Here is a 27,560-nt window from a genome sequence, read left to right on the forward strand (position 1 = left end):
TCGGCCAGTAGCCCCGTGACCTTCTGCCAGCGGGCATTCGATACTTCACGTGGCCTCAACGTGCACATAGCGTGGCACAAGCGCCGCGGTGACGTCACCGCCATTTAGTGGCGAATGGCTGTTGTTGTTTGTGTGGGTGAGTGGGAGAGTGAGTGGGTTGAGTGTGGGTGGGTGGGTAAGCGAGTGCGTGAGCGGGTGTGCAGATGTTGAATGCTTCGATGTTGTCTGCCGGCCGAATTGCCTCTCAAATCTACGGGCTTTACTGGGGAAATCGATGTCTGGACAGGGGGCGCGGATAACCAAATCGTTCGCACAAACGATGCCCGCTCGATAATCCGGCACCCCCCCCCCCACCCCACCCATCCAGGAATCAGCCGCGTGGAGGTCCACCTCCTCAACTATGACGTCTACTACAACTCCGTGTGCGGCCTGTGTGGGACGTGGAACAACGACCCCAACGACGACTTCCTGACGCCCAACCTCACCCTGGCGGCCACCGCGGCCGAGTTCGGCAACAGCTGGGAGCTGCCCGAAAAGAAGATCACGGAAAGGTACGCGGGTGGGCGGGCGGACGCGTGGGCAGCGACAATTGCGTTCGTGCACAACAACATACGACGGGTGACTTGCACCCCCCTGCCTGCTCCTTCGTCTTTCAAGGGTCACCACCGACAATCCTGCTCCGTCCTATCGAGCCCGGATCAGTGATGGCTTCAAATCGACTCCCGGCTATGACCCGCCGGCTCGCGGTGACCCTGCCTGCTGTACCAGCCCCGCTGGGGTCGTAATAGGCGTGGCGATAGGGGTTGGGGTCGTGATAGGCGTGGTGTTAGGGGTTTGGGTAGTTATAGAGGTAGTGATATGGGTTGGGGTGGTTATAGAGGTGATGATAGAGGTTGCCGTAGTGGTAGGAGTAGTGATAGGCGTTGGGGTAGTGATAGGGGTAGTGATAAGAGTCTTGATAGCGGTTGGGGTAGTGACAGGGGTGGTGATAGGGGTTGGGGTAGGGGTAGTGATAGGCGTTTAGGTAGTGATAGGGGTAGTGATAGGAGTGGTGATAGGGGTTGAGGTAGTGACAGGGGTAGTGATAGGGGTGGTAATAGGGGTTGGGGTAGTGACAGGGGTGGTAATAGGGGTTGGGGTAGTGATAGGGGTGGTGATAGGGGTTGGGGTAGTGATAGGGGTGGTGATAGGGGTTGAGGTAGTGATAGGGGTGGTGATACTGTAGAATTGCTTCTTGCGTTGAACTTGGGAAAAAAAATAAGAGTATGTGGTGATAGGGGTTGGAGTAGTGGTAGGGGTAGTGATGGGGGTAGTGATAGGCGTTGGGGTAGTGAAAGTGGTAGTGATAGGGGTAGTGATTGGCGTTGGGTAGGCCTGGCCGTAGCTGAGGGGTGGGGATTATTGACTAACACTAACAGCAGGACGGGCTAGGAAAGAAAGGATGGGGGTCGTTCTAAGGGAGGAAACGGAAGCTCGTCACTGGAGCAAAGACGATAATCGGGCGTCGCTGACTGCGCCCCGTGTCCCCATCCAGCGGGAGCAGCGACACGGGCGCCTCCGTCGGCGTCGTCCTCGACCCCCAGCGGCAGATCAAGGCAGGCTTCAATGACAACTGCGGCCTCCTCAAGGACCCGGCGAGCCCCCTGGCCCCGTGCTTCGGCACCGTTGACCCGGCGCCGCACTACACCGACTGCGTCTACGACCTCGTGCTCGCCAAGCTGGACGTGGCCGTGCTCTGCCAGGCGGTGCAGACTTACGTGAAGCTCTGCTACGACCAGGGTGTCACCTTCGCGCCCGACTGGAGGAACACCACCAAGTGCCGTACGTTGCCCCCCCATCCCCCCCGCGCACTCGTTCATTGCATGCAAGGCGCTTGCCCCAATTGATGCAGGATGCCGCCTCACTGTTCATCTCGTCAGAGACGCACGAAGCCATCACGTGAACTCCGGTCGTACTCGCGGCAGTCACGATATTAGGAAGCCGCTGGAGCCCTGCACTTTTAAAGTCTGCTGAATTTATAGCTTATTACTGCAGAACTGCTTCTTGCGTTGAGCTTATTGTCCGTCCACCACAGCTCCGATGAGTGCGGTTGGCTACGTACAGTGCAAAAGAAGTACAACACATACAAGAGGGGGAGAGAGTGAGAGAGAGAGGGAGAGAGTATGGAATGGTTCAGGGGCACGGGAAGCCACAGGCATACAGGAAGGGCAGCCAAGAAAACGGCGTTACCGACAATTCCCCCCCTGTCCCTCCATCCCCGCCCCCATCCGGTCTTCCGCCAAAGACGTGGACTGCGGAGCGAGCGCGGCCTTCAAGGACTGCGGCAACGCGTGCCCGGCCACGTGCTACGACCCCAGCGCCCCAGCGGACTGCGCCGACCCGTGCGGCGAGACCTGCGAGTGCCTTGACCCGACCCACGTGTGGAACGGGGATGAGTGCGTCGCCCCGGCGCTGTGCGGCTGCAAGGACAACGACGGCAAGTACTACAAGGTGAGCGCGGCGAGCTCCTGCCACCTCGGGTTGGGGGTAACAACGGAATGGCTGCCGTCTCATCGCTCACAAAGACGCTGTGGGGAAAGCAAGAGGCCTGTTGTACAGAGAGAGAAAGAGGCGGTCGGTGTACAGGCCGTTGAAAATTGGGAAGATCTTGATCTTGGACTCGAACAGGGGCAGGGAGCCGATGGCACGGATGGCGGGAAGGAAGGAATTCCAGGCAATGGGGGCAGCAGCGGAGAATGAGCAAACGTTGACCTTAGACAGAACGCCTTGGTTTCTGAAGCAGAGAGCGTGTGTGCAGGAGGGTAGAGTAAAATGAGAAGGAGAGGAGGTAGCAGAGAGTGTGTGTGGAGGTCAAAGACGGCTGGGTGGGCGTGGTGGTGCCACCGTGCCGGCCTTCATCGGCGATGGTTCTCGCTACGAACAGCACTTGCCCCCATCAGCCTTGTTAGAGGCTACACGGGGGATCGCTGTGTGGAGGAGGAGCGGCCGAGCAGTGGTTGGTGCTGCGCTGCGAACCTCCGGTAGCTCTGCGGAGCGCACTGGTAACATTGGGGAGCGTGCTGGTGTGTTGTCGCAGAGCGGTCCACGAAACACACAACAATTGGGTACAGAGCAAGTTCTAGATTTGAAGCTTTAGTGATTGCAAGGATTCATACTCTTAGGTTTTTTCGGTAAAGTCACGTAGGTAAAAAATAAAATTAAAAGTTAATAAAAGTAATAATGGAAATAAAATAATAAATCACGACGTTTCGGAGGCAACACAAAGTCTCCGTCATCAGGTGGGACCGTCACAGCTAAAATTACTGCATCTTGATGCAGTAATTGATGCAGTAATTTTAGCTGTGACGGTCCCACCTGATGACGGAGACTTGCGTTGCCTCCGAAACGTCGTGATTTATTATTTTATTTTATTTCCATTATTACTTTTATTAACTTTTAATTTCATGTTTTACCAACGTGACTTTACCGAAAAAACCTAAGAGTACGGAGCAAGTTGTGGCCGGGAGTCACAACCGGCGTCGTCAGGCGGTCAGCGGCCTCACACTGGAGCTCTGTTGTTTGTGCGTGTGTCCGTTTAGGTGGCCGATGTGTTCTGGAAGAACGGCTGCTCTCTTCAATGCACGTGCGTGTCCTCGGGCAACATCCAGTGCCAGAAGAACCCTTGTGACCTGACCCTGAACTACTGCGGCGCCGGGCCCCAGGGAGACTACGGCTGCCAGCCCAAGATCTGTGAGTCACTGCAGCCACGGTCAGCCCACAGCATACACACACGTCAGTGACCACAGCAATGGTCACCACAAGATATGTGGGTAACTACAGCCATAGTCACCACAAGATAAGTGAGTAACTACAGCCATAGTCACCACAAGATAAGTGAGTAACTACAGCCATAGTCACCACAACATAAGTGAGTAACTACAGCCATGGTCACCACAAGATAAGTGAGTAACTACAGCCATAGTTACCCCAAGAAAAGTGAGAAACTACAGCCATAGTTACCACAAGATAAGTGAGTAACTACAGCCATAGTCACCACAAGATAAGTGAGTAACTACAGCCATGGTCACCACAAGATATGTGGATAACTACAGCCATAGTCACCACAAGATAAGTGAGTAACTACAGCCATGGTCAGCACAAGATATGTGGGTAACTACAGCCATAGTCACCACAAGATAAGTGAGTAACTACAGCCATAATTATCCCAAGATAAGTGAGTAACTACAGCCATAATTACCACAAGATAAGTGAGTAACTACAGCCATAGTTACCCCAAGAAAAGTGGGTAACTACAGCCATAGTCACCACAAGATACGTGAGTAACCACATCCATAGTTACCCCAAGAAAAGTGAGTAACTACAGCCATAGTTACCACAAGATACGTGAGTAACTACAGCCATAGTCACCACAAGATAAGTGAGTAACTACAGCCATAGTCACGCCAAGATAAGTGAGTAACTACAGCCATAGTTACCACAAGATAAGTGGGTAACTACAGCCATAGTCACCACAAGATAAGTGGGTAACTACAGCCATAGTCACCACAAGATACGTGAGTAACTACAGCCATAGTTACCCCAAGAAAAGTGAGTAACTACAGCCATAGTTACCCCAAGATAAGTGAGTAACTACAGCCATAGTCACCACGAGATAAGTGAGTAACTACAGCCATAGTCATCACAAGATAAGTGAGTAACTACAGCCATAGTCACCACAAGATAACTGAGTAACTAAAGCCATAGTCACCCCAAGATAAGTGAGTAACTACAGCCATAGTTACCCCAAGATAAGTGAGTAACTACAGCCATAGTTACCACAAGATAAGTGAGTAACTACAGCCATAGTCACCACAAGATAAGTGAGTAACTACAGCCATAATTACCACAAGTGAGTAACTACATCCATAGTCACCACAAGATAAGTGAGTAACTACAGCCATAATTACCACAAGATAAGTGAGTAACTACAGCCATAGTCACCACAAGATAAGTGAGTAACTACAGCCATAGTTACCCCAAGAAAAGTGAGTAACTACAGCCATAGTTACCCCAAGATAAGTGAGTAACTACAGCCATAGTCACCACAAGATAAGTGAGTAACTACAGCCATATTCACGCCAAGATATGTGGGTAACTACAGCCATAGTTACCCCAAGATAAGTGAGTAACTACAGCCATAGTCACCACAAGATAAGTGAGGAACTACAGCCATAGTCACGCCAAGATAAGTGAGTAACTACAGCCAGACCTTGCTGATCTCGTCAAAGAGCACAAACTCCGGTCATCCTTGCAGCGGCTTTTGTTTAACAATCGGACAAAGACGGTCACCGCATCGAGCGGCGCTTCTGGAAAGCTCTTCCTTCTGATATTAGAAAGCCACTTGAGCTACGCAACTTTAAATCATCATCATCATCATCTCGATTGACAAACTCGTCTGCCTGTCGTTGTGTTTAGTTTGTTGTCCTTCCCTCCGCACCTCCGACCAGCACGGCTGGCTACGTACGTACGCACACACGTGCACACCGCGGTCGATCTCTGATGCCCCGTGCCGCGTTGTGTCTCTCCAGTGGAGTGCACCGCGTGGGGCGACCCCCACTACACGACGTTCGACGAACGCAAGTTCGATTTCCAGGGCACGTACACGTACGTGCTCACGCAGGTGAGAAACAAAGTCCTCTTTCCGACAGACCTGTTCTTCACCTGAGGACGGGTGCTTGCGTTGTGGCCGAAACGTCGTGAAAATTGTATTTTATTATGTTGGATTTTTATCAATTTATTTATTATTTTATTTATTATTTTATTTATTCTTTTATTGCTTCCCTTCTACGTGCCAGATAGAAGGGTAAAAAACTAATTATCATATTTTTTACTGGCAAATGAGGTTCCAATGGTGTAAATGCTTACCCCGAGCTCTCATACTCTGATGGTGCATTGTCTTTGAGTTGTGCGCCTTTTGGTGTCATCTGGTCCAACACCATGTGAGACTAGGCTCTAAGGAAAGCTGTCTCGGGTGTGGACCAATCAACTTCAAGGACAGTGCATATATTTTCAGAGTTATGTTTTTTGTTTGCATTATGGCTGCAGGTATTGTGGTCTATGCAAACATGACTCCTTGTAAAAAAAAGGTGTCAGTTTTGTCGCCAGATAGAAGGGTAAAAAACCAATTATCGGTGTGAAGTCGTTAACATCGCCACTGGGGGGACAAAGGCGGTCGAGCGTGGTGCTGGCCACCCACCCCCTCGTGTGCCACGATGCCGGCCTTCATAGGCGCTCGCTAACAGCACTTGCCCCAACAGTCCGTTAAGGCTATATGGGGGATCTTTGTGTTTGTTGTGCGTGGGGAGCGGCGGCGCAGCGATTAGCGCGCTGCGCCCAAGAAACCGCGGCCACCACCCGAGCTTTCGATTCCCATATTCTTAGGTTTTTTCAGGTAAAGTCGCGTAGGTAAAACATCAAAATTAATAAAAAATAAAATAAAGATCACGACGTTTCGGAGGCAACACAAGTCTCCGTCATCAGGTGGGACCGTCACAGCCAGATTAGCTGCATCAAGTGAGGCAATGATTCAAGATGTAATCCCTTAAAAGCGAGTTGAGGGGGGAGGAGACGGGGGGGGGAGCTCATCAGAATGTGGTAGCCAATGAATGGAACGTATCGGGAGGGAGGGGGGCGGGGCCAAAAGGGTGGGTGACGGCGTGGAAGCGATTGTGCGCAAGCGACAAACTTTTGATTTCCGCTCTCGGCCAACGGCACGACGACCTCAGCGGTCTGCTGAAGGCCCCAACGGGGCTCGTTTGCATCTGCCCTCTTTCTTTTGCAGCCGTGCTCGGGCGCCGACTGGAGCGTGAAGGTGAAGAACGAGCACCGTGCGGGCAGCTGGGTCGTGGCGTACACGCGCGAGGTCACCGTCGAGCTGTACGGCCAGCGGGTGCTGCTCGCTGTTGGCTCCCACGTCTACGTGAGTATCGCTCGCCGCACCGCCCCCCCCCCGCACCCCAAAGAGGCACAGCCGTCCAACCTCCCACCCCCTTTCTCGCTTCGTATCCATCTGGCTGCCGATGTTGATGTCGAGCAGCGGCGGTGAGTTCACGCTGAGGTGGTTGAGCCACAGGTCACGTACTCACGTCCTGTCCGCCCCCCCCCCCCCGCCCTCATCCTCCTCCCCATCCTCTTCCCTATCCACCTTCCCATCCTCCTCCTCCTCCCCATCCTCTTCCCTCCATCGTCTCCCTTCCCATCCTTCTGCTCCCCATCCCCATCCTCCTCCTCCCTCCTCCTCCCTATCCACCTCCCCATCCTCCTCCTCTTCCCCATTCTCTTCCTCCACTACCTCCTCCTCCCCATCCTCCTCCTCCTCATCTTCTTCCTCCTCCCTATCTTCCTCCCTAACCTCATCATCATCCTCCTCCTCCTCCCACCCTCCGTCCTGCTCCTTCCCCCACCGTCCACCTCCCCTCCATCCCCCTCCATCGTCCACCTCCTCCCGGTCCACCACCGCCGCCTCGTTCCGCCCCCCCCCCCCCGCTCCCCCCGACCGCAGCTGAACGACGTCCATCTTCGCCTGCCGTTCTACTACGGCGGCGGCGGCGTCGCCGGTGGCGCAGGAGGTTTCTCGGTGACGCGCGACGGGGGCTTCATGCGCGTGGCGTCCGACTTCGGCCTCGAGGTCCTCTACGAGGGGAACTACCACGCCAGGGTCAAGCTGCCCACCACCTTCGCGTCGTCGCTCTGCGGCCTTTGTGGCAACATGAACGGCGCCAGCGCTGACGACTTCACGCGCCGGGACGGCTCGCAGGCATCCGGCGCCACCGACTTTGGCAACAGCTGGAAGGTGGAGGAGCCGGGCATCGTGGACACGTGAGTGCCGTGGAGGAGGTGGGGGAGTGTTGAGTCTGTGGTGCAGTGTTGAGTCTGTGGTGTCAGTGTTGAGTCTGTGGTGCAGTGTTGAGTCTGTGGTGTCAGTGTTGAGTCTGTGGTGCAGTGTTGAGTCTGTGGTGCAATGTTGAATCTATGGTAGAGTTGTGAGTCTCTGGTTAGTGTTGAGTCTATGGGCAGTGTTGAGTCTATGGACAGTGTGAAAGAAACGTGAAAAATATTGATATAAAAAAAAAACGCATAACCTGGTTCCGAGCATTTGGGGGACATATCCTCATCGCCTGCATCTATTTCCCTTGCCGAGTGTTCATCCATTTAACCTCACGCCCCCCCCCCCCCCCCCGCTCCTCTCCTCCGCCGACAGGGGCTTCGACGACATCGGCCACCCCGTGGTCATTGACCCAGTGGGCTCCGGCGTGGCGGCCCAGCCGACCTGGTGCGGCATCCTCAAGGACCCGCTGGGCGCCTTCGCCAGCTGCCAGGCGTCCGTCGACCCCGAGCCGTTCTTCGCCAACTGCGTCTTCGACCTGGTGCTGCTGCAGTTCGACCCGGTCGTCCACTGCAAGGCGCTGGAGGCGTACTTTGCCGCCTGCGTCAAGGCCGGAGTGGCCACCCAGGAGTGGAGGAGCTCCACCGTCTGCCGTGAGTGTCGCGGCCCCCGACGCGGTGCCCAGTCCGGCGGTGGGCCGGCGGTGGCGGTGGTGGCATCCCTGATCATTCGATCAGGGATTGTGGGCGGAAACCACAAACCCCACCCACCCCCCACTGACCATCCCCTCCCAGATGTGCGGTGTTTTCCCGTCGGTATTCGCCACCAGGGATACGTTCCAGAGGTGCTCGTGATTTGGCGAATTTCGCGGGCAACGGTTTTGTCGCTCTCATTTCCATTGTCTCATCACTTTCTATCATTCGCCCACCCATTCACCCAGCCACTCACCCATTCATTCATCCTTCCACTCACTCACTCATTCACCCTTCCCTTCACTCACCCACCCATTCACCGAGTCACCCGCCCAGCCCACTCACCCACCCATTTACCCGGTCACTCATTCAAATACTCACCCACTCATTCATCGATCCACCCACCCATTCACTCACCTACTCACTCACCCCACTCATTCGCCCATTCACCCACTCATTCACCCACTCCCTCACCCACCCATTCACCGTGTCACTCGCCCACTCCCACTCACCCACCCATTTATCCGGTCACCCACCCAGTCACCCACCCAGTCACCCACCCAGTCACCCACTCGCCCACCCATTTACCCGGTCACCCACCTAGTCACCCACCCAGTCACCCACCCAGTCACCCACTCGTCACCCATTTACCCGGTCACCCACCCGGTCACCCACCCAGTCACCCACTTGCCCACCCATTTACCCGGTCACCCACCCGGTCACCCAGCCGGTCACCCAGCCAGTCACCCACCCACTCACACACCCAGTCACCCACTCACCCACCGGTCACCCACCCAGTCACCCACTCACCCACCCGGTCACCCACTCACCCACCCATTCACCTGGTCAGTCGTCCCCGTGAGGCCGCACGTGTGACACCTCTGCCGCCCCGCGTCTCCATTTGCTGCCGCCCACAGCAGCCCCGCAGTGCCCCGCCAACAGCCACTACTCGTATTGCGCTCCGCCGTGCCCCGTGTCGTGCGTGGACGGCGCCGTCGAGGGCCAGTGCCAGGGAGACTGCGTCGAGGGCTGCGTCTGCGACATCGGCTACGTCCTGGAGGACGATGCCTGCGTGCTGGCCGACCAGTGCGGCTGCCTCTACAAGAACAAGTACTACAAGGTGATGCACTCCCCACTGTGGGTTGTTGTTGTTGTACCATGAGGTCATGTATTGTATGTGGAACTTCTTTCACACCGTACATCACCATCATGGTGGCTAGGAGATGTCAACTACCTCTCCTGGTATGCAGGAAGCCGTTGGTTTGATCCCAACCCTGACGATGCCTGCTGCTGCTGTATATTTGGATTCTGCATCTCTCTCTCTCTCTCATCATCATCATCACGGTCACTTGGAGATGTTGACTACCTCGTCTGGTATGCAGGAGGCCGTGGGTTCTATCCTGACAATGACGCCTGCTGCTGTATATTTGGAGTTTACATGTCTCTCTCCCCATGGTCACTGTGCGGATATGTCTCCAGCTCCTACGGGTTTTTCCCTCCATGTTTGGAATCAACATCACAGCGCATTTAGAGTATTTGGCGGCTACTATAAATTTCCAGGTGATAATGATATCAGTCACTTGGTTGATCTGATATCACAATATGAGACCTCCTTTACCAGTGGCAAAATATAGTAATAGGTTTTTACCCTTTCAACTGGTACAAAAACTGACACCTTTATACAAGGCATAATGTTTGCAATAACCACAACACAAGCAGTCAAATGCAAACATAGTGTAAATGCTTACCCCGAGCTCTCAATACTCTGATAGTGCGCTGTCTTTGAGTTGTACGCCTTTTGGCGTCATCTGGTCCAACACCAATGGAGACTAGACTCTAAGAAAAGCTGTCTCGGGTGTGGACCAATCAACTTCAAGGACAGTGCATATCATTATCATCATCAGAGTTGTTTCTTTTTGTTTGCATTTTGACTGCTTGTGTTGTGGTTATTGCAAACATGATGCCTTGTATAAAGGTGTCAGTCTTTGTACCAGTTGGAAGGGTAAAAACCTATTATTATGATCTGCTATCGTTTGTGATAGCGAGGGTCACTTCCGAAAGAAACCAGATACATAGCTCAGTGGAGCCTTAAACCTGATAACAATCTTCTATCTAAACAAAGACCTTAATGTGTATGTTTCAAAAACCTTTCGGGCACTTCCCGACAAGGTAGAAAACCGACATTCTGTATATATGTAGCTTTAGGCTACAAACAGGAAAACCCTGAAAATGTCATATTTTTTATTTTAAGGCCCCCAAACCTCAATGTTTAAGTTCCTCGTAAACATGTTTGTGTGCATGGTGTCATTCAGAAACCGTTCGAAATATAACAGTGCGATTTTTTTCGGTTGATAGAGCCTTAAACAGCAAATTAAATGAAAGCGAGAAAGTTTTGGGGTTCCATCTTTTATGGTGTTTGAGATATTTAGGATTCAATCGGTTTTGAATGAAACATCGGCATTTTATGATGTTCACATCTGAATAATTTGAAAACGGTACACGGTAGAGGACAGCTTCCCCTCATAGACTATTAAGTGAATTAATGTTTGTGCTTTCGAATAACAAAAAAGAACGGGATCTTTAAATCGAGCGGCTTACCGTGATGGGTACGTCTTTAAATAGAAGAAGTTGAATAAAAGTCGTCAACACATTAAAGTTTTTGCGGGAAAATACCGAATGTTTGGAGTAGTTTCAAAGCGATCTAATAGTACGCTAAAAAATCGTAAAAAAAAAACAAGGTTCATTATCATCTTCATTGAAAACTTTTGCCCCACAAACACCCACCCCCCCCCTTCACGAACTAAAGATGACCCCGTTCCTGATTCGCTGCAGGTTGGCGACACGTTCATCTCAGACGACTGCACGAGCTCGTGCCTGTGCGACGCGGGGGGCATCGACTGCCAGGCGTTCACGTGCCCGGAGTTCCACACCTGCGCCGTGCTGGAGGGGGGCAAGGCCGGCTGCCAAGCCAACGCGAGTGAGGCCCGGCCCTGGGGCGGGAGGGGGGTGACGGGGCGGCGTGACGGGGCGCGGCGGCTGTCGCGGGTTGCACCGCCGCTCCAAACGACAACACCAACGACAGCAGCAGCAGCCACCTGTCGCCATTAAGTGGTGGCGACGTCGTCAACCGCGGCGCTCGTGCCACGCTGGGTGCACTTTGAGGCCACGTGAAGTGTCGAAGGCCTTTCGTGTAGCAGGGGGTCTGTATTGATGCGCCTGAAAATCTCCCATTGCGATGGTGGCTGTCCACCTAGGACCCCATTCGAACCCAGTTCCAATGGTCTCAGTTGAAAATTGGAAATGTCATCATCGCTTGCAGCTGGGGCTGGCATCGTCCCCACCTCCTCCTACTGCCGAGGGGGAAACCAGGGAGGTTTAGGACTGTGGCTCATGCAACTGCAATGGCTGCTTTGGGTGCACGGTCTAAGCCGGCCAGGAGACCCCGGGTGACGGAAGAGGTGTTCTGGCTGGCTGAGAAAAAGCGACAGGCCCACTTCCACCGTCTACAGCATCCCGCGTCAGAGAGAATGGGGGTTGGCATCGTCCTCTTTCTCGTCTCGATGCCGAGTGGAAATGGGCGAGGTTTAGGACTGTAGCTCATGCAGCTGCTATGGCTGCTTTGGATACACGGTCCAGACGTCCCCAGAGACCCTGGCTGATGGAGGAGGTGTTCCGGCTAGCTGAGAAAAAGCGACAGGCCCACTCCCACCGTCTACAGCATCCCGCGTCAGAGAGGATGGGCGTTGGCATCATCCTCTTTCTCGTCTCGATGCCGAGGGGAAATGGGCGAGTTTCAGGACTGTGGCTCACGCAGCTGCAATGGCCGCATACGCCAGACTTCCCCAGAGAACCCTGGCTGATGGAGACGGTTGTTCCGGATAGCCAAGTGAAAGCCACAGGCCCAGACCCCCACCATCTGCAACATCCCATGGGCAAGGATGAGGAGGCTTTCCACCACTCCCGTGGATACGTCCGCAGTCAAAGACAGAAACCTTAGCAACAGGCGCGCCACACGATGACCACTCGGTGCCGGGTGGCGGTGATGGCTACGCCGCACGCGGCAGCCCGTAAGCCAGCACTGTGAGGCATCGGCAGCGGCACCAGAGGTTGTTGGATCGCACGCGGAGAGTTGTTTGCGTGAAAGTCCCTTCCCATGGGTGGTCGTCAGGGAGGGGCCATACCCTGGGTCGGGTTTGGTGGGTTGGTGGGTTTGGTAATTGGGTGGGTGAATAGGTGGGTGCATGAGTGGGCGGGTGGTTGGGTGAGTGGGTGGGTGGGTGGTTGGGTTTGGAGGTTGGGCGAGTGGACAGGTGGTTGGATGGGTGAGTGGGTGGGTGGTTGGGTTTGGAGGTTGGGTGAGTAGGCAGGTGGTTGGGTGGGTGGTTGGGTGAGTGGGCAGGTGGTTTGGTGGGTGGATGGGTGAGTGGGTGGGTGGTTGGGTTTGGAGGTTGGGTAGGTGGTTGGGTGGTTGGGTGTGCTGTTGGTTTGGTGGTTGGGTGGACGAGTGGGTGGGTGGGCAGGTTGGCGGCTGTCGGACACATCTCACTATCTCTCTTCTTTCCCTTCTCCACGTGGTGGCCATCCCCCCCCCCGCCACGCCTAAAGAGCACTGCCACGCGTCGGGCGACCCGCACTACACCACCTTCGATGGCAAGTACTTCGACTTCATGGGCACGTGCACCTACATGCTGGCAGCGCCGAGCCCCAGCTACAAGGGCTCGCACCCGGCGGCGTGGCACGTCCTTGTGCAGAACGAGCACCGGTACGGCTCCACGGCCGTGGCGTACACGCGCACCGTCGAGGTGCGGCTCGACCGCGACGTCAACGTCAAGCTGCAGTTCGGTGGCGCCGTCCTGGTGAGTTGAGAGTTGGGGCGGTGGGGGAGTGAGTTGTCAGGGGGAGGGGGGGTGGCATGGGGGAAGAGTGGAGGGCATGGGCATGGCTAAGCCGCTGCACGTGGCAGGCTGTTGCCTAGCGCTGTGGAGGCGGAGGCAGCAACAGCGCGAGTTGGTGAATCACACGCAGATTGTTCTGTGAAACTATATTTTTGTGAGTGGTGCGTCGAGGAGGAGCCTATACCCCCTGGCTCTGCCAGCTAGAAAGTGGCACAGCAGCAAAGTGTGTAGTCTAATCTCCATACGTTCCATCTCACTGCCTTCTACTCATGGGTGGGTGTCGATGAGGAGCCGTACCCCCTTGTTTTGCCAGCTAGAAGGCAGAACTCAGTAAAGATGTTGACTCCACTTGGTCTGTCTGCATGGAGATAGAGTGTTTCACCCTCACTCGTACTTGCGGGATTTCTCCCGGCGCTCCGGTTTCTTCCCACTCCATCTATAGTGGAGTGCAGAGCTTGGGAAATTGTTGATGCACTGGCTCCGCACCGCGTGGCTGCTGCTGTCACTGTCTCTCGAGTCACCCTCTCTCCCTCTCCGAGAGCAAGTGGATACGGTGCGGTGGCGGCTGTGAGTCGCGAGACGAAATCGGAACGAGTCCGTCGTTTCGCTTCTCCGTCTGGCGAAACGCAGGTGAACGACGAGAGTGTGAGCCTCCCCGTGGGCCTGCCCAACGGCACGGTGGTGAGGGCCGGAAAGTTTGCGGTGCTCTCCTTCCCGGCGGCGGGGCTCACCGTCAAGTACGACGGCTACAGCTACGTGGACCTGCGCCTCCAGGCGTACTACGCGCGCAACCTCAGCGGCCTCTGCGGCGACTTCAATGGCGACCCGGGCGACGACTTCGTGGGGCCCGATGGGGAGCTGCACGCCACCGCCTACACCTTCGGCAGCTCCTGGCAGTTCCCGGTTGCCAGCAACAACTCGGCGTGAGTCGTCTCCGCCGTTGGAACCCTCCACGTAACCCTAACTGTAGCATTGTCCCTACCCCTTGACCTTAACCAGGGCAGCTCCTGGCCAGCAGCAACTCAACTTGATGATGATGATGATGGTGAAGTGCTTTTGCTCTCCCCACCACCACCACAGCTGCGGGTTCGACTACGGCCGAATGGTGAAGCCAAACAATGCCGACTTGGACAGTGCCGCCGGGCCGTGCAGTCCCCTCAAGAGCGCGACGTCACCGTTCGCCGCGTGCTTCAACGCTGTGCCGCCCGAGCCCTTCCACAGCAACTGCGTGTTCGACCTGGCGCTCACAGCGCTCAGCGATGAGCTGCGCTGCTCCCACCTGCAGGGGTACTTCGACACATGCCTGGGCAGCGGCGTGAGCCTCGGCGAGTGGAGGGCGTCCTTGAATTGCCGTGAGTGGGGTTTTTTTCTGTTTTTCGTTTAAATGTGTAAGGACAATGATTGTTGTTACTGTTACGACGTGGGATATCTAACAAGCCGAGTTGGAATTGGAAAAAATATAAAAACTGGTGGAGGAAGTCATACATCCCCCCGCTACACCACACCACCAATTCGAGAAAGATCTGGACCGTGCCAACTTAACCTGAGTGCAAAGCGGGGGTCGCGGATGCAAACGTCAACTCATAAATTAACATTGACTCATGAACAGATTCTGAGCGTGGCAAAAGGACACTTGCGACTTATCTATAGATATATACACTACCAACCTCCACGCCAATTCATTGCTTCCTCCCAGGAAGTGATTGATGCACATATCACGGCGGTGACCATGGATTGGGGGGGGGCAGCACCAATCTTTATAGAGTCACAGTCTGCTACGAAACGTCAACCGACAACTGAAGCGGGAAGTTTGCTGGAGTTTGCGCATCGAGATGGGCGACGTGTCCAAGAATTGACAGCCACCCCCCCCCCCCCTCGAATGAAGCTCTCAATCGCTCGGATGACCTGGCGCCTTACAAGTTGGAAGAATTATTAACGTCTTGCACACGTCCAAGCAGAGCTGATGGCGAACGCACGTTGAGGAAGCGTGACGGAAATTTGAGCATGTTGAAAGATTATTTTTCTCATCCTTCTTTCGTTTTTTTCTTCCCTTTCACCTGCCCTGGTCCACCCGGCAGCGCTGAGCTGCCCGGCGAACAGCGCGTACAAGGCGTGCGCATCGCCGTGCCTGAGCGCGTGCGGCTTCCCCAGCGCCGCGTGCCCAAAACGGCAGGCATGTGTCGAGGCGTGTGAGTGCAGCCCGGGCTTCTTCCTGCACGACGAAGCCTGCGTGGACGCGGCCAGCTGCGGCTGCACCATGGACGGCATCTACCATCCCGTGAGGCCTAGTCTGCTTCATCTGTGCCCAGAGCCTAATCTACCATCCCGTGAGGCCTAGTCTGCTTCATCTGTGCCCAGAGCCTAATCTACCATCCTGTGAGGCCTAGTCTGCTTCATCTGTGCCCAGAGCCTAATCTACCATCCCATGAGGCCTAGTCTGCTTCATCTGTGCCCAGAGCCTAATCTACCATCTTGTGAGGCCTAGTCTGCTTCATCTGTGCCCAGATCCTAATCTACCGTCCCGTGAGGCCTAGTCTGCTTCATTTGTGCCCAGAGCCTAATCTACCATCCCATGAGGCCTAGTCTGCTTCATCTGTGCCCAGAGCCTAATCTACCATCCCATGAGGCCTAGTCTGCTTCATCTGTGCCCAGAGCCTAATCTACCATCCCGTGAGGCCTAGTCTGCTTCATCTGTGCCCAGAGGGGAATGTATCTATCGCCATGCGAGGCCTAGTTTGCTTCAAAGCATAATTCCTTTACAAACCACATGAGGCCTAGTTTATGTCATCTGTGTCACAGCCCAATTCCTTCATCATCAAGTGAGGCCTAGTTCACGTCATTTGTGTCAGAGCCTAAGTCCTCTACCGCCACACAAGGCCTAGTCTACTCATCTATCACAAAGCCTATTTCTCTAACACGACATAAGACATCTTCAACTCCTATTTAATTACCTAAACCTCTGCCCCTACATAAAGGGGACGGAGCATGTCATAATGCGGAAGGGCCAGGTCAAACCGAGGAAGGGCAAGGCACTACTAGAGGTCGAAATACCCTGCTGATTTAAGGTAATAGACCTATAGCATCAAATATGTGCAGCAGATGCGTCCGCAGGCCAACCGGTGGATATTACATTTTAGATCGTTCAAGCCGACAATCCAAACGGCCGTTTGTGTGTGTGCAGGTGGGCGACGAGTGGTGGTCATGGGACTGCTCGTACCACTACACCTGCTACTCGCAGTACAACATCTCGAAAGACCCCAGCGGGTGCATGGGCAACGAAGTCTGCTTCCTGAAGAACGGAATGCTGGGATGTCACCCTGGTAGGTTGCGTGGTGGCAGCGATCATGATTACATGTGTTGCCTCTGAAACGTCGTGATTTTTTATTTTTTATTTTTTTTATTTTACTTTTTAATGTTTTTTACCTACGTGACTTTACCGAAAAAACCTAAGAATATGAATCCCTGCAGTCACGAAAGCTTCAAATCTAGAATTCATGATTACATTGCACATAAACTAACAATGTCCATTTAGACTGGCATTACACATCACCCAACAGTGAGCATAGACTAACACTTTGCACAGACTTATATTGCACTCAAACTAACACTGTCCATGCAGAGCTACCTGAGCCATTAGCTCTCTTTCAGAAGCGACCTGGCTATCACAAATGCTAGGTCAACGAAGTGGATTGTCGCGTGGACATTTATAGCAGCCAAATTCTCCGAGTGCACGTTTCTAAATTCTGGAGGGGAAAAAAACTCGAGTGTGTACCCTCAGTTACTGGTCCCGCCATCCCATGGCGCGGCGTGCACAGTGGTACGTTGTATCTCGCCAAACATTATCGGTACATTGCTCGTGGGGAAATTGTTTTCACTCAATGCGTTTTATCGCTTTAAGCGACACCTTTCGGGAACGCATCTACGACCGCCGCCACATTAAATGAGGACTTGCCGTAATAAAATAACTCGATTAAATTATCGTGCTCCAGCCACTTTTACATGCGCCGACATCCTCTTCACCATTGTCGTGTCCGTCGCTCTTTCCCCACCCCCCCCCCCCTTTAGCTGAGGTGCGGCTGTCGTGCCAGGATGAGCGGATGTCAGCCTACATCCCCAAGGTGCTGGTGGCGGGCCACAACGCGAGCGACTTCTCGCTCAATGACGGCTCGCCCCCGGGCTGCTCGCCACTCGACAATGGCCAGTTCATCGTCTTTGACATCGGCATCGTGGACTGCGGCGCCGTGTGCCAGGTGCGGTGTGCAACAGCTCTTAAACTCAACCGTGGACTTAACATTGTGCCATAGACTCAACACTGCGCCATAGACTCAACACTGCACCATAAACTCAACACTGCACCATAGACTCAACACTGCACCGTAGACTCAACACTGCACCGCAGACTCAACACTGCACCATAGACTCAACACTGCGCCATAGACTCATCATTGCACCATAGACTCAACACTGCGCCATAGACTCAACACTGCGCCATAGACTCAACACTGCGCCATAGACTCAACACTGCACATAGACTTAAAATTGACAGTAGACTTAACACTACCCATAAACTAGTATTGCCCATAGACTAACATTGCACGTCGACAAACATTGCATGGAGACTAACATTGCGCGTAGATTCACATTTTCCATTGACTAACACTGCACATTGACTCACATTGCCCATAGACTCACATTGCATATAGACTCACATTACCCATAGACTCACATTGCACATAGACTAACATTGCCCATAGACTCCCATTACCCATAGACTCACATTGCACATAGACTAACACTGCCCATAGACTAATATTGCACTCGACTTACATTGTCCGTAAATGATTAGATTCTTGCAATGATGATGAAAGCAGAGATGTCGTTCAAGAGCTAAGATGCCCAATGTGGAGGTTCAGCGGCCGCTGCCTCTGGCCACGGTGAAAGAGACAGGTTCAGCAGAAGGCGAGGGCTCGTGTAGCATTGCCGTTCCTCATCCTCCCATTGAGGGATCGCGCGACCACGTCGGGTCCGCAACAGCGCGAGTTGATGTGGCTGTCGGTGATATCTGCCGTCCCTGCAGGAGACGGACTCGCAGATGATCTTCTCCCAGACGCTCACCCTCAAGTCGGCCAACAGGAGCCTGCCCATCATCCGCAACTTCAACGACATCCAGGTCCCGCTCACGTACGTAAGCGCGTTCAACTTAGAGCCGTCACGAGATCACGCATGCGGTGCGGTTCCTTCTGTCCGAACACCAACGTGCAGTAAATCCTCGTTTAATGCGCGTCCGTTCGCACGACGTCTTTCCGCTTTAACGTGGTTTATATATTTTTTTACTACTCGCTACAAACCCGCGCATGGCGGACTACTCGCTGTAACGGGAGTCTAGCATGTGATGGACTACTCGCTACAACGCGAGTCTAGCATGTGATGGACTACTCGCTGTAACGGGAGTCTAGCATGTGATGGACTACTCGCTGTAATGGGAGTCTAGCATGTGATGGACTACTCGCTGTAACGGGAGTCTAGCATGTGATGGACTACTCGCTGTAATGGGAGTCTAGCATGTGATGGACTACTCGCTGTAATGGGAGTCTAGCGTGTGATGGACTACTCGCTGTAATGGGAGTCTAGCATGTGATGGACTATTCGCTGTAATGGGAGTCTAGCATGTGATGGACTACTCGCTGTAACGGGAGTCTCGCATGTGATGGACTACTCGCTACAACGCGAGTCTATCATGTGATGGACTACTCGCTGTAACGGGAGTCTAGCATGTGATGGACTACTCGCTGTAACGGGAGTCTAGCATGTGATGGACTACTCGCTGTAACGGGAGTCTAGCATGTGATGGACTACTCGCTGTAACGGGAGTCTAGCATGTGATGGAATACTCGCTGTAATGGGAGTCTAGCATGTGATGGACTACTCGCTGTAACGGGAGTCTAGCATGTGATGGAATACTCGCTGTAATGGGAGTCTAGCATGTGATGGACTACTCGCTACAACGCGAGTCTAGCGCATGATGGAATTCTCGCTATAACACGATGGTTAAGGTTTTAAGGATGCGGTCTTTGTGTGAACATCCCGACTGTCGTCTCTCTGTCTCATCTCCATCTCATCTCCACGGTCACTCTCATCCCTCTTTCTGTGAACATCCTCACTCTGATCTCTCATCTGTCTCATCTCAATGTCATCTGCACGATATCTCGCTGTGAACATCTTGACTCTCGTGTCCCTCTTTGTCTCACCTCTGCCGTCTCTCTCTCGTCTGTCTGTCCGTGAACTTCTTGACTGTCATCTCTCTCATCTCCACAATCTCTCTCTGTGATCATCCTCATCACTCATCTCCATCTCATCTTCACGATCTCCGCCACCGCCTCACATCGTCTCTCGCTCTCCAGGTGTAAGTACGACAAGCGCCGCAGCCTGGCGGTGAACTTCGTGCCGGACACGGGCAGCATCTTCGTGACGGAAACGGGCTTCGGCGACTTCGTCTTCAACATCGAGCTGTACCACTCGGAGCGCTTCGCGCTGCCGTACAAGAAGAGCGACTACCCCGTGCACTTCAAGGAGAACCAGAACGTCTTTGTGCAGCTCGCCGTCAAGTCCAACCTGAGCGTCACGCTCTTCACCGAGAACTGCTTCGCAACCCCCAGCGGGGACCCCCAGGACCCCATCCGATACGACCTCGTCAAGAATGGGTACGCGAACGGAGACCCCTGACACCGCACGTGGACTAGCATTGTGCACGGAGTAACATTGCACGTAGACCCACATTGCTCGTAGACTAACATTGCCCGTAGACTAACATTGCCTGTAGACTAACATTTCCGATAGACTTACATTGCCCGTAGACTAATATTACCTGTAGACTAACATTGACCATAGACTAACATTGCCTGAACTCCGTCCCGAGCTCGACTCAAGCACCTCGGCAGAACGAGCAATGGAAGTTTAACACGTCGTAGGCTTTCGTGACCACTATCATCCAAGTTGTGTTGGGTTAGATTGCGTAAATATATTAATGTTGTGTCGTTAACCCCGCCACCACCCGACACAGACAAAAAGTAAGGTTTGTCACGTAAACAGAAGGTGGCCAATTCGTTACTAGTACAGCATACCAGTTGTGTGTCGGAGAGCAAAGCCACAACATTAACAATCTTAGTACGACGTTTTGCCAGTAATTACAACTAGCTTCATCAGGCAATACGTCGTACTAAGATTGTAAATGTTGTGGATTTGCTCTCCAACACACAACCGGTGTAGTACTCCACTATACACGACACTATACGCCACACTATGCACTACACTATACACTAGCGCTGTACTAGTAACGAATTGGCCACCTTTTGTTTACGTGACAAACCCCTTACTAATTGGCTGTGCCGGGTGATGGCGAGTTTAACGACAGGACATTTACATATTTACGCGATCTAACCCAACAAAAGCTGTATAATGGACAACAAAGGAATGGCCCGTCTCGGGACCGCGCGTCACGTAACCGCGTCGAGAATACCTTCCTCCGCCGGAATCTGACGACGTTTCCACGCCCCGGGCTCGTGCCGTCAGTCGCACGATGACCGTCAAACTATTTTAACAATTTAAGTTTTGTAACTTTAGCAGGCATACGCCCATTCAACCCCCCTCCCCCCGCCACTGATCTACGTAGTAGATCTTTTTCAGAAGCCGCCTGACCTGGCTATCACAAATGATAGCCGCTCAACCAAATTGCTGATACTGGCAACATCAACATCATCATCACGTGGAGATGTATAGCGGTAGCCGAATGCTCTCTCAAAGCGCGACGTCGATTCGAAATATGGAGGAGAAAAAACCTGGTGCACCCGGAGAAAAATGCATGAACGGAACTTTTAACTAAGCTTTCGTGACTACAGGGATTCATCTTCTTGGTTCTTGCGGTAAAGTCACGTAGAAGGGAAATAATAAAATAATAAAAATAAAACATTATAAAATACAATTCTCACGACGTTTCGGCCACAACACAAGCAGCCGTCCTCCGGTGAAGAACAGGTCTGTCGGAAAGACAGCGTCTGAATGAACACCACCAGGCTTGGCAGCATATATTTAAGCTGGGTTAGAGGAGGAAGGTGTTCATTCAGACGCTGTCTTTCCGACAGACCTGTTCTTCACCTGAGGACGGATGCTTGCGTTGTGGCCGAAACGTCGTGAGAATTGTATTTTATTATGTTTTATTTGTATTATTTTATTATTTCCCTTCTACGTGACTTTACCGAAACAACCAAGAAGATGAATCCCTGTAGTCACGAAAGTTTTAAATCTTTTGACTATTTAATTTTTACATTCTTTGGCTCTTTCGGTAAAGTCACGTAGATAGGTTCAAATTAATAAAAATAAACAATAAAACACGACGTTTCGATCACAACACAAGCGTCCGTCGTCAGGAGGAAAGAGAGCTGACAATCGCTTGTGTTGTGATCGCAACGTCATAGTTTTTGTTAATTTATTCGTATTAATTTCAATCTATGTACGTGACTTTACCGAAAGACCCACCAATGAATATTAATTCCTGCAGTCACGAAAGCCTTAAATCGATCGTCATTGACCACGTGGAGATCCATAGTGGTAGGCGAATACTCTCCCAAAGCGTGACCACGGGGAGAGAGAGAGAAACATGCAAACACCAAATCTACAACAGCAGCAGCAGGCATCGTCAGGGGTCTGGATCGAACCCACGACCTCCTGCACACCAGGCGAGGTAGTCAACATCTCCTGGGCCACCGTGATGGTGATGAGAGAGACGCAGACTCCAAATATACAGCAGCAACAGGCATCGTCAGGGGTCGGGATCGAACCCACGACCTCTTGCACACCAGGCGAGGTAGTCAACATCTCCTAGCCATAGTGATGATGATGATGAGAGAAAGACGCAGACTCCAAATCTACAGCAGCAGCAGGCATCGTCAGGGGTCTGGATCGAACCCACGACCCTCCTGCACACCAGGCGAGGTAGACTTAGATTCCAAACATGGAGGGGAAAATGCACGTGACAACTTTCACCTCTACCCTATCCCTCCCCTACCCCCCCCCACCCCAACAGCTGTGTGCTGGACTCGACATGGAAGAGCTACAGCAGCTTCCTGAAGAAGAACCAGTTCAGCTTCACCGCTTTCGCCTTCGTCGGGGAGTTCAAGCAGGTGGGCGCAAGAGATGGGACGACCCCGTGGTGGTTGGGAGTGTGGGGGGGAGAGTAGTGGGGTGAAGCGGTGCACCTAGCCTGGCACAAGCGCCGTGTCGCAAGGCTAGAGGGGGAGCGGTGGCGCAGAAGTTAGCCGTCGGCGGGCATCTGCTGCGCTGCGCTGCGCTTCGAGGCTGGCTGAGACGCGAGTTTGATGATTTGAACCGGGTCCTGGGTGCTCCCCCCTAGGTCGACTCGGCCTCAAAACAATGAGGGAGAGACCACGGCGGCCCGGGCGGCCGGGGTTTTGGTGCCGTTCCGGACCCAGTGGCGGCCTTCGTAGGCTCCTAACAGCACTTGCCACCACACAGTCTGTTATGGCTGTTGCGTGTGTGCAGTTGGGGGGTGGGTGCTGATTCGTGTTTAACGGGGGGGGGGGGACTGTGTGGTGCTTAGCAGAGGTCTGGCAAACCCGAGTGGGATTTGCCGCCACTGCTGAACTTACCTATGTTGACTTCAGACCTTCTGTGGGCACCTGGAGCTCTCCACACCCCCCCCCACACTCCCCACGTGTCACTGCACTGTGACGTGCTGGTCTACGTGTCTACACTGACCCACGTGGTCCACCCCCCCCCTCCGCGTGTCGCCCCATGTCCCCCTCCCCCCGTGCCCCTGCTCCCCCCCCAGGTGTCCCTGCAATGCAACGTCACTGACCCACGTGTCCCCCCCACTCCTCCCCCCCAGGTCTTCCTGCACTGTGACGTGCTGGTGTGCAAGGCGGGCCAGGCGGGCACGCGCTGCCAGCAGGGCTGCGTCAACAGCGCCCGTCGCAGGAGGAGCGCCGGCGCCATGGGCGAGATCGTCGAGTCGGCGGTGCACACCGTGTCCCGCGGGCCGCTCGTAATCGGGGAACCGAACCGCTCCTCCGGTAATCACGACGGCGGTGGCGGTGATGTCGGCACAGTAGGGGCGGGGGCGGGGGGGCGCAGGTGGTAGTGCATCGGCCAGTCGTCGTCTCAGTCTGTCGACCCGTGGCGCACCTGCTGGGGTCTGCCCCGTGGCCTCCTGCCGGCGGGCGTTCGACACTTCACGTGGCCTCAACGTGCGCGTCGCCTGGCACAAGCGTCATGGTGACGTCACCGCCATCCAGTGGCGAATGGCGGTTGTTGTTGATGACGGTGGTGACGATTATCTGAACCGGTCCTGCACCTCCCCTAGGTTGACTAAGCCTCAAATGAGTTACCTGGTGTAGCGGTGTAGGGTAGTAAACATCGCCACTGGGGAGTAGAAGGTGGCCGGGCATGGTGCTGGCCACCCACCGCCTCTTGTACCACATTGCCGGCCTTTATAGTTACTCTCTAACAGCACTTGCCCCAACAGTTTTTTCAGGCTATATGGGGGACCACACAGACTGTAACAACTACAGTGGCATCTGCCTCCTCGGTGTGCCTTGGCAAGGATTATTTAACATCGCCTTGACAGGCACGCTGAGGAGAGGATTGCGGAGACCCGAATGCGATTTCAGGCCGGGGCGGTCCTGCACAGACGCCATATTCTGTCTGTCTGCTACAGCAGAGGTGTATGGAATTTAAAAGGGACTTATTGACCTGGTCAAGGCCTATTAGTCCATCAACAGGTCAGGGCTGTGGGCAGTTCTTCATGCTTTCGGAGTCCCTGACTATCTGCTCACAATCATTAAGGGCCTTCATTATGGTGGGCAGGCCCAGGTAAAGTTGCGGGGCCGTGAGTCAGAGCCATCCCCTGTTCACCTTGGGGTGCGACAGGGATGTCCTCTGGCCGCTACACTATTTAACATCTTTGACCACGCAGTTCGAGAATATTTCAATGACTGTACCAGTGGAATTTCTATCTGGTACAGATACAATGGGAGGCTGAACGATGCACGGGTGTGGTCAAGGGATGACTCCCCATTGGTAAACCACGTTATGTATGCTGATGATCTTGCGATTGCAGCCCACTCTGAGAGGTTCTGCTGCTGCTGAACCTGGAGTGTGCCACTAAGAGGTGGGGTCTTACCATCAGCCCCACCGAAACTAAGCACCTGCCTGGGTGTCTTGTGGAGAGAGTGGAGAGGTTTCCGTACCTGGGTAGTGTGCTTATGACCTGGCAGCAGAGGTGCCAAACCTCTGCCGGTCATTTCGGTTAGTAAACCCATGGCACCTGGGTCTGTCAAGTGGCCTCCTGTCAGCGGAGAGCCTTCGACACTTCGCGTGGTCTCGGTGCCGCGGCGATGTCACCGCCAGTTAGTGGTCAATGGCGGTCGTTGTTGGTGGTGGTGAAGATGACGATGATGTTGATAGTGATGATGTTGATAGTGAAGATTATGTTGATAGTGATGATGATCTCGATAGTGACGATGTTGATACTGATAGCGATTATGATGATGTTGACGACAGCAGTGAATATGTTGATGGTGACGATGATGATGACGATCCGATGGTGACGAAGTGCACTTTTCTCTCTGCCGGCACCACAGTGGCCGTGTCGCAGTTCGTGACTCCAATCGCCGTCATCGCCGCCGCCTTCATCGTGGCGGTCGCCCTCGTCTACCGCAAGAAGCGATCCTTGCGCAGAGGATACCGGCCACTGTCTCCCCACTCGTCCAGATAGACCACCAACAACATCATCAACATCACCATCAACATCATCACCATCAAAATCCCCGTCACCGTTGCGCAGAGGATACCGGCCCCTGTCTCCCCATTCGTCCAGGTAGACCACCATTAACATCAACATCATCAACATCATCATCATCACCATCATCAACATCATCACCATCATCATCAACATCATCACCATCAACATCATCACCATCAACATCACCATCGTCAACATCATCACCATCAACATCATCACCATCAACATCATCACCATCAACATCATCACTATCAACACCACCATCAACATCAACACCATCACCGACATCAACACGATCATTGCACAGAAGACACAACAGGTCTTCTGCAGACCCCTATGGATGAACGCAATCAACATCATCATTAAGACATCACCACCACCACCATCATCACCCCGCACCTCCGATTAGCACAGTTGGCTATGCACTGTGCAAAAGAAGCCCAACATACATACATCATCATCGAGCACAGTTAGTATGTGAGCAATGTTAGTCTAAGGGCAATGATAGTCTATGAGCAGTGTTAGTCTATGAGAAATGTCATTATATGGGCAATGATAGTCTATGGGCAATGGTAGTCTATATGCAATGTCAGTGTATGGGGAATGTTAGTCTATGCACAATGATAGTCTATGGGCAATGGCAGTCTATGGGCAATGCTAGTCTATGGGCAATGTTAGTATATGAGCAATATTGAGTCTATGGGTAGTAATAGTATATGGGTAGTGTTAGTCTATGGGCAGAGTTGAGTCTAGGGGTAGTGTTGAGTCTATGGGCAGTGTTAGTCTATGGGTAGTGTTGAGTCTATGGGTAGTGTTGAGTCTGTGGGTAGTGTTGAGTCTGTGGGTATTATTGAGTCTATGGGCAGTGTTAGTCTATGGGTAGTGTTGAGTCTATGGGTAGTGTTGAGTCTGTGGGATAGTGTTGAGTCTATGGGTAGTATTGAGTCCACGGGCAGTGTTGAGTCTATCGGTAGTGTTGAGTCTATGGGTAGTATTAGTCCATGGGCAGTGTGTATGTACGTTTAACTTCTTTCGCACTGTACGTAGCCAACCGCGCCAATCGGAGGAATTGCGATTGCAGGATGCACAAAGTTAACACACCAAAAAAAATCAGTGAGTTTGTTACGATGATGCTGATCTAAAAGTGCATCACGGCTCCCACTGGCTTCCTAACATCGGAAGGGAAGAGAGCGTTCCAGACGGGCCGCAGCAACAGCAGAACCTGAAAGCGCCGCGTGACGACGATGCAATTTTGGTGGTGGCGACGGTGGTGGTGGTGGTGATGGTGGCACAGTAGGGGGGTACAGCCGGTGGTTGCATCTGCCGGTCATCTCAGTCAGCCACAACCCATGGCACCTGCTGGGTCTGTCCCGTGACCTCCTGTCAGCGGCGAACATTCAACACTTCACGTGACGGCCTCAAAGTGCTACCTGGCCTGGCCGGTGATGATAGTGACGGTGGTGGCGGTGTTGGTGGTGGTGGCTACGTGGGTGCTGATGTTGCCGAATGAGTACCGCGTTTATTAAAACACCGATTCCGATCGTCATTTTCTGTCAAAATCGATCGTTCTGCTGCTGTTGCTGATCATGATGATGCTACTGATGCTGATCAAAGTGCTGCTGCTACTGATGCTGCTGCTGTTTAACGCTGATGCCGATGACTCCCAGAGTTGTTTAATAAAGAGTCATTTAATTCAGTTTCATTTCACTATCATTTATTAGGTATAACCCTATGAGCCATGTGGCTCTTGACTCGGGCGCAACCGCAACAAAACAAAAACATGAACAAGGAACATCTTCAAGTGATTACGTGCAACAGAAAAATTCAGGAAAAAACAGCAAAGTCTTCCAGAAAAAGCATCGTATATCAATGCTGTGTTCAAAACCATTAAAGTTATCAGTCTAACTCTGTACTACAACAAACATATGGCTAAACCACTATGCACTACACTATGCACTACACTATGCACGACACTATACACTACAATATCCACGACTATACACTACACTGCTATAAACTGCACCACACTATACACTACACTATGCACTACACTATACACTACACTATGCACTACGCTACACACTACTATACACTACACTATGCACTACACTATGCACTACACTATATACTACACTATGCACTACACTATATACTATACTATGCACTGCTATACACTACACTGCTATACACTACACTATATACTACACTATACACTACACACTACACTACACACTAGTGCTGTACTAGTGACGAATTGGCCACGTTCTGTTACCGTGACAACCCTCACTAGTTGG

At 52.9% G+C, this 27,560-nt stretch overlaps 1 protein-coding gene across 1 annotated transcript in view; it reads left to right on the forward strand.

Moving 5' to 3' along the window:
• The window catches only part of LOC133359827 (IgGFc-binding protein-like), a 57,836-nt gene extending 30,874 nt beyond the window's left edge, over positions 1-26,962 (forward strand). Inside the window, exons 13-33 of the mRNA XM_061578367.1 lie at positions 368-551; positions 1,535-1,821; positions 2,285-2,490; positions 3,579-3,729; positions 5,568-5,659; positions 6,821-6,958; positions 7,541-7,857; positions 8,240-8,517; positions 9,474-9,676; positions 11,389-11,533; positions 13,162-13,412; positions 14,082-14,374; positions 14,532-14,803; positions 15,530-15,729; positions 16,633-16,771; positions 17,517-17,701; positions 18,529-18,632; positions 19,853-20,152; positions 22,531-22,627; positions 23,353-23,536; positions 25,106-26,962. Of these exons, the coding sequence (XP_061434351.1) occupies positions 368-551; positions 1,535-1,821; positions 2,285-2,490; positions 3,579-3,729; positions 5,568-5,659; positions 6,821-6,958; positions 7,541-7,857; positions 8,240-8,517; positions 9,474-9,676; positions 11,389-11,533; positions 13,162-13,412; positions 14,082-14,374; positions 14,532-14,803; positions 15,530-15,729; positions 16,633-16,771; positions 17,517-17,701; positions 18,529-18,632; positions 19,853-20,152; positions 22,531-22,627; positions 23,353-23,536; positions 25,106-25,239 (4,160 nt within the window). The 3' untranslated portion in view covers positions 25,240-26,962. The remainder of the gene's footprint in view (positions 1-367; positions 552-1,534; positions 1,822-2,284; positions 2,491-3,578; positions 3,730-5,567; positions 5,660-6,820; positions 6,959-7,540; positions 7,858-8,239; positions 8,518-9,473; positions 9,677-11,388; positions 11,534-13,161; positions 13,413-14,081; positions 14,375-14,531; positions 14,804-15,529; positions 15,730-16,632; positions 16,772-17,516; positions 17,702-18,528; positions 18,633-19,852; positions 20,153-22,530; positions 22,628-23,352; positions 23,537-25,105) is intronic.
• The last annotated feature ends 598 nt before the right edge of the window (positions 26,963-27,560 follow it).

The sequence above is a fragment of the Lethenteron reissneri genome, chromosome 66, assembly GCF_015708825.2.
Source record: "Lethenteron reissneri isolate LAM-NWPU_2019-01 chromosome 66, ASM1570882v1, whole genome shotgun sequence".
Lineage (NCBI taxonomy): Eukaryota > Metazoa > Chordata > Hyperoartia > Petromyzontiformes > Petromyzontidae > Lethenteron > Lethenteron reissneri.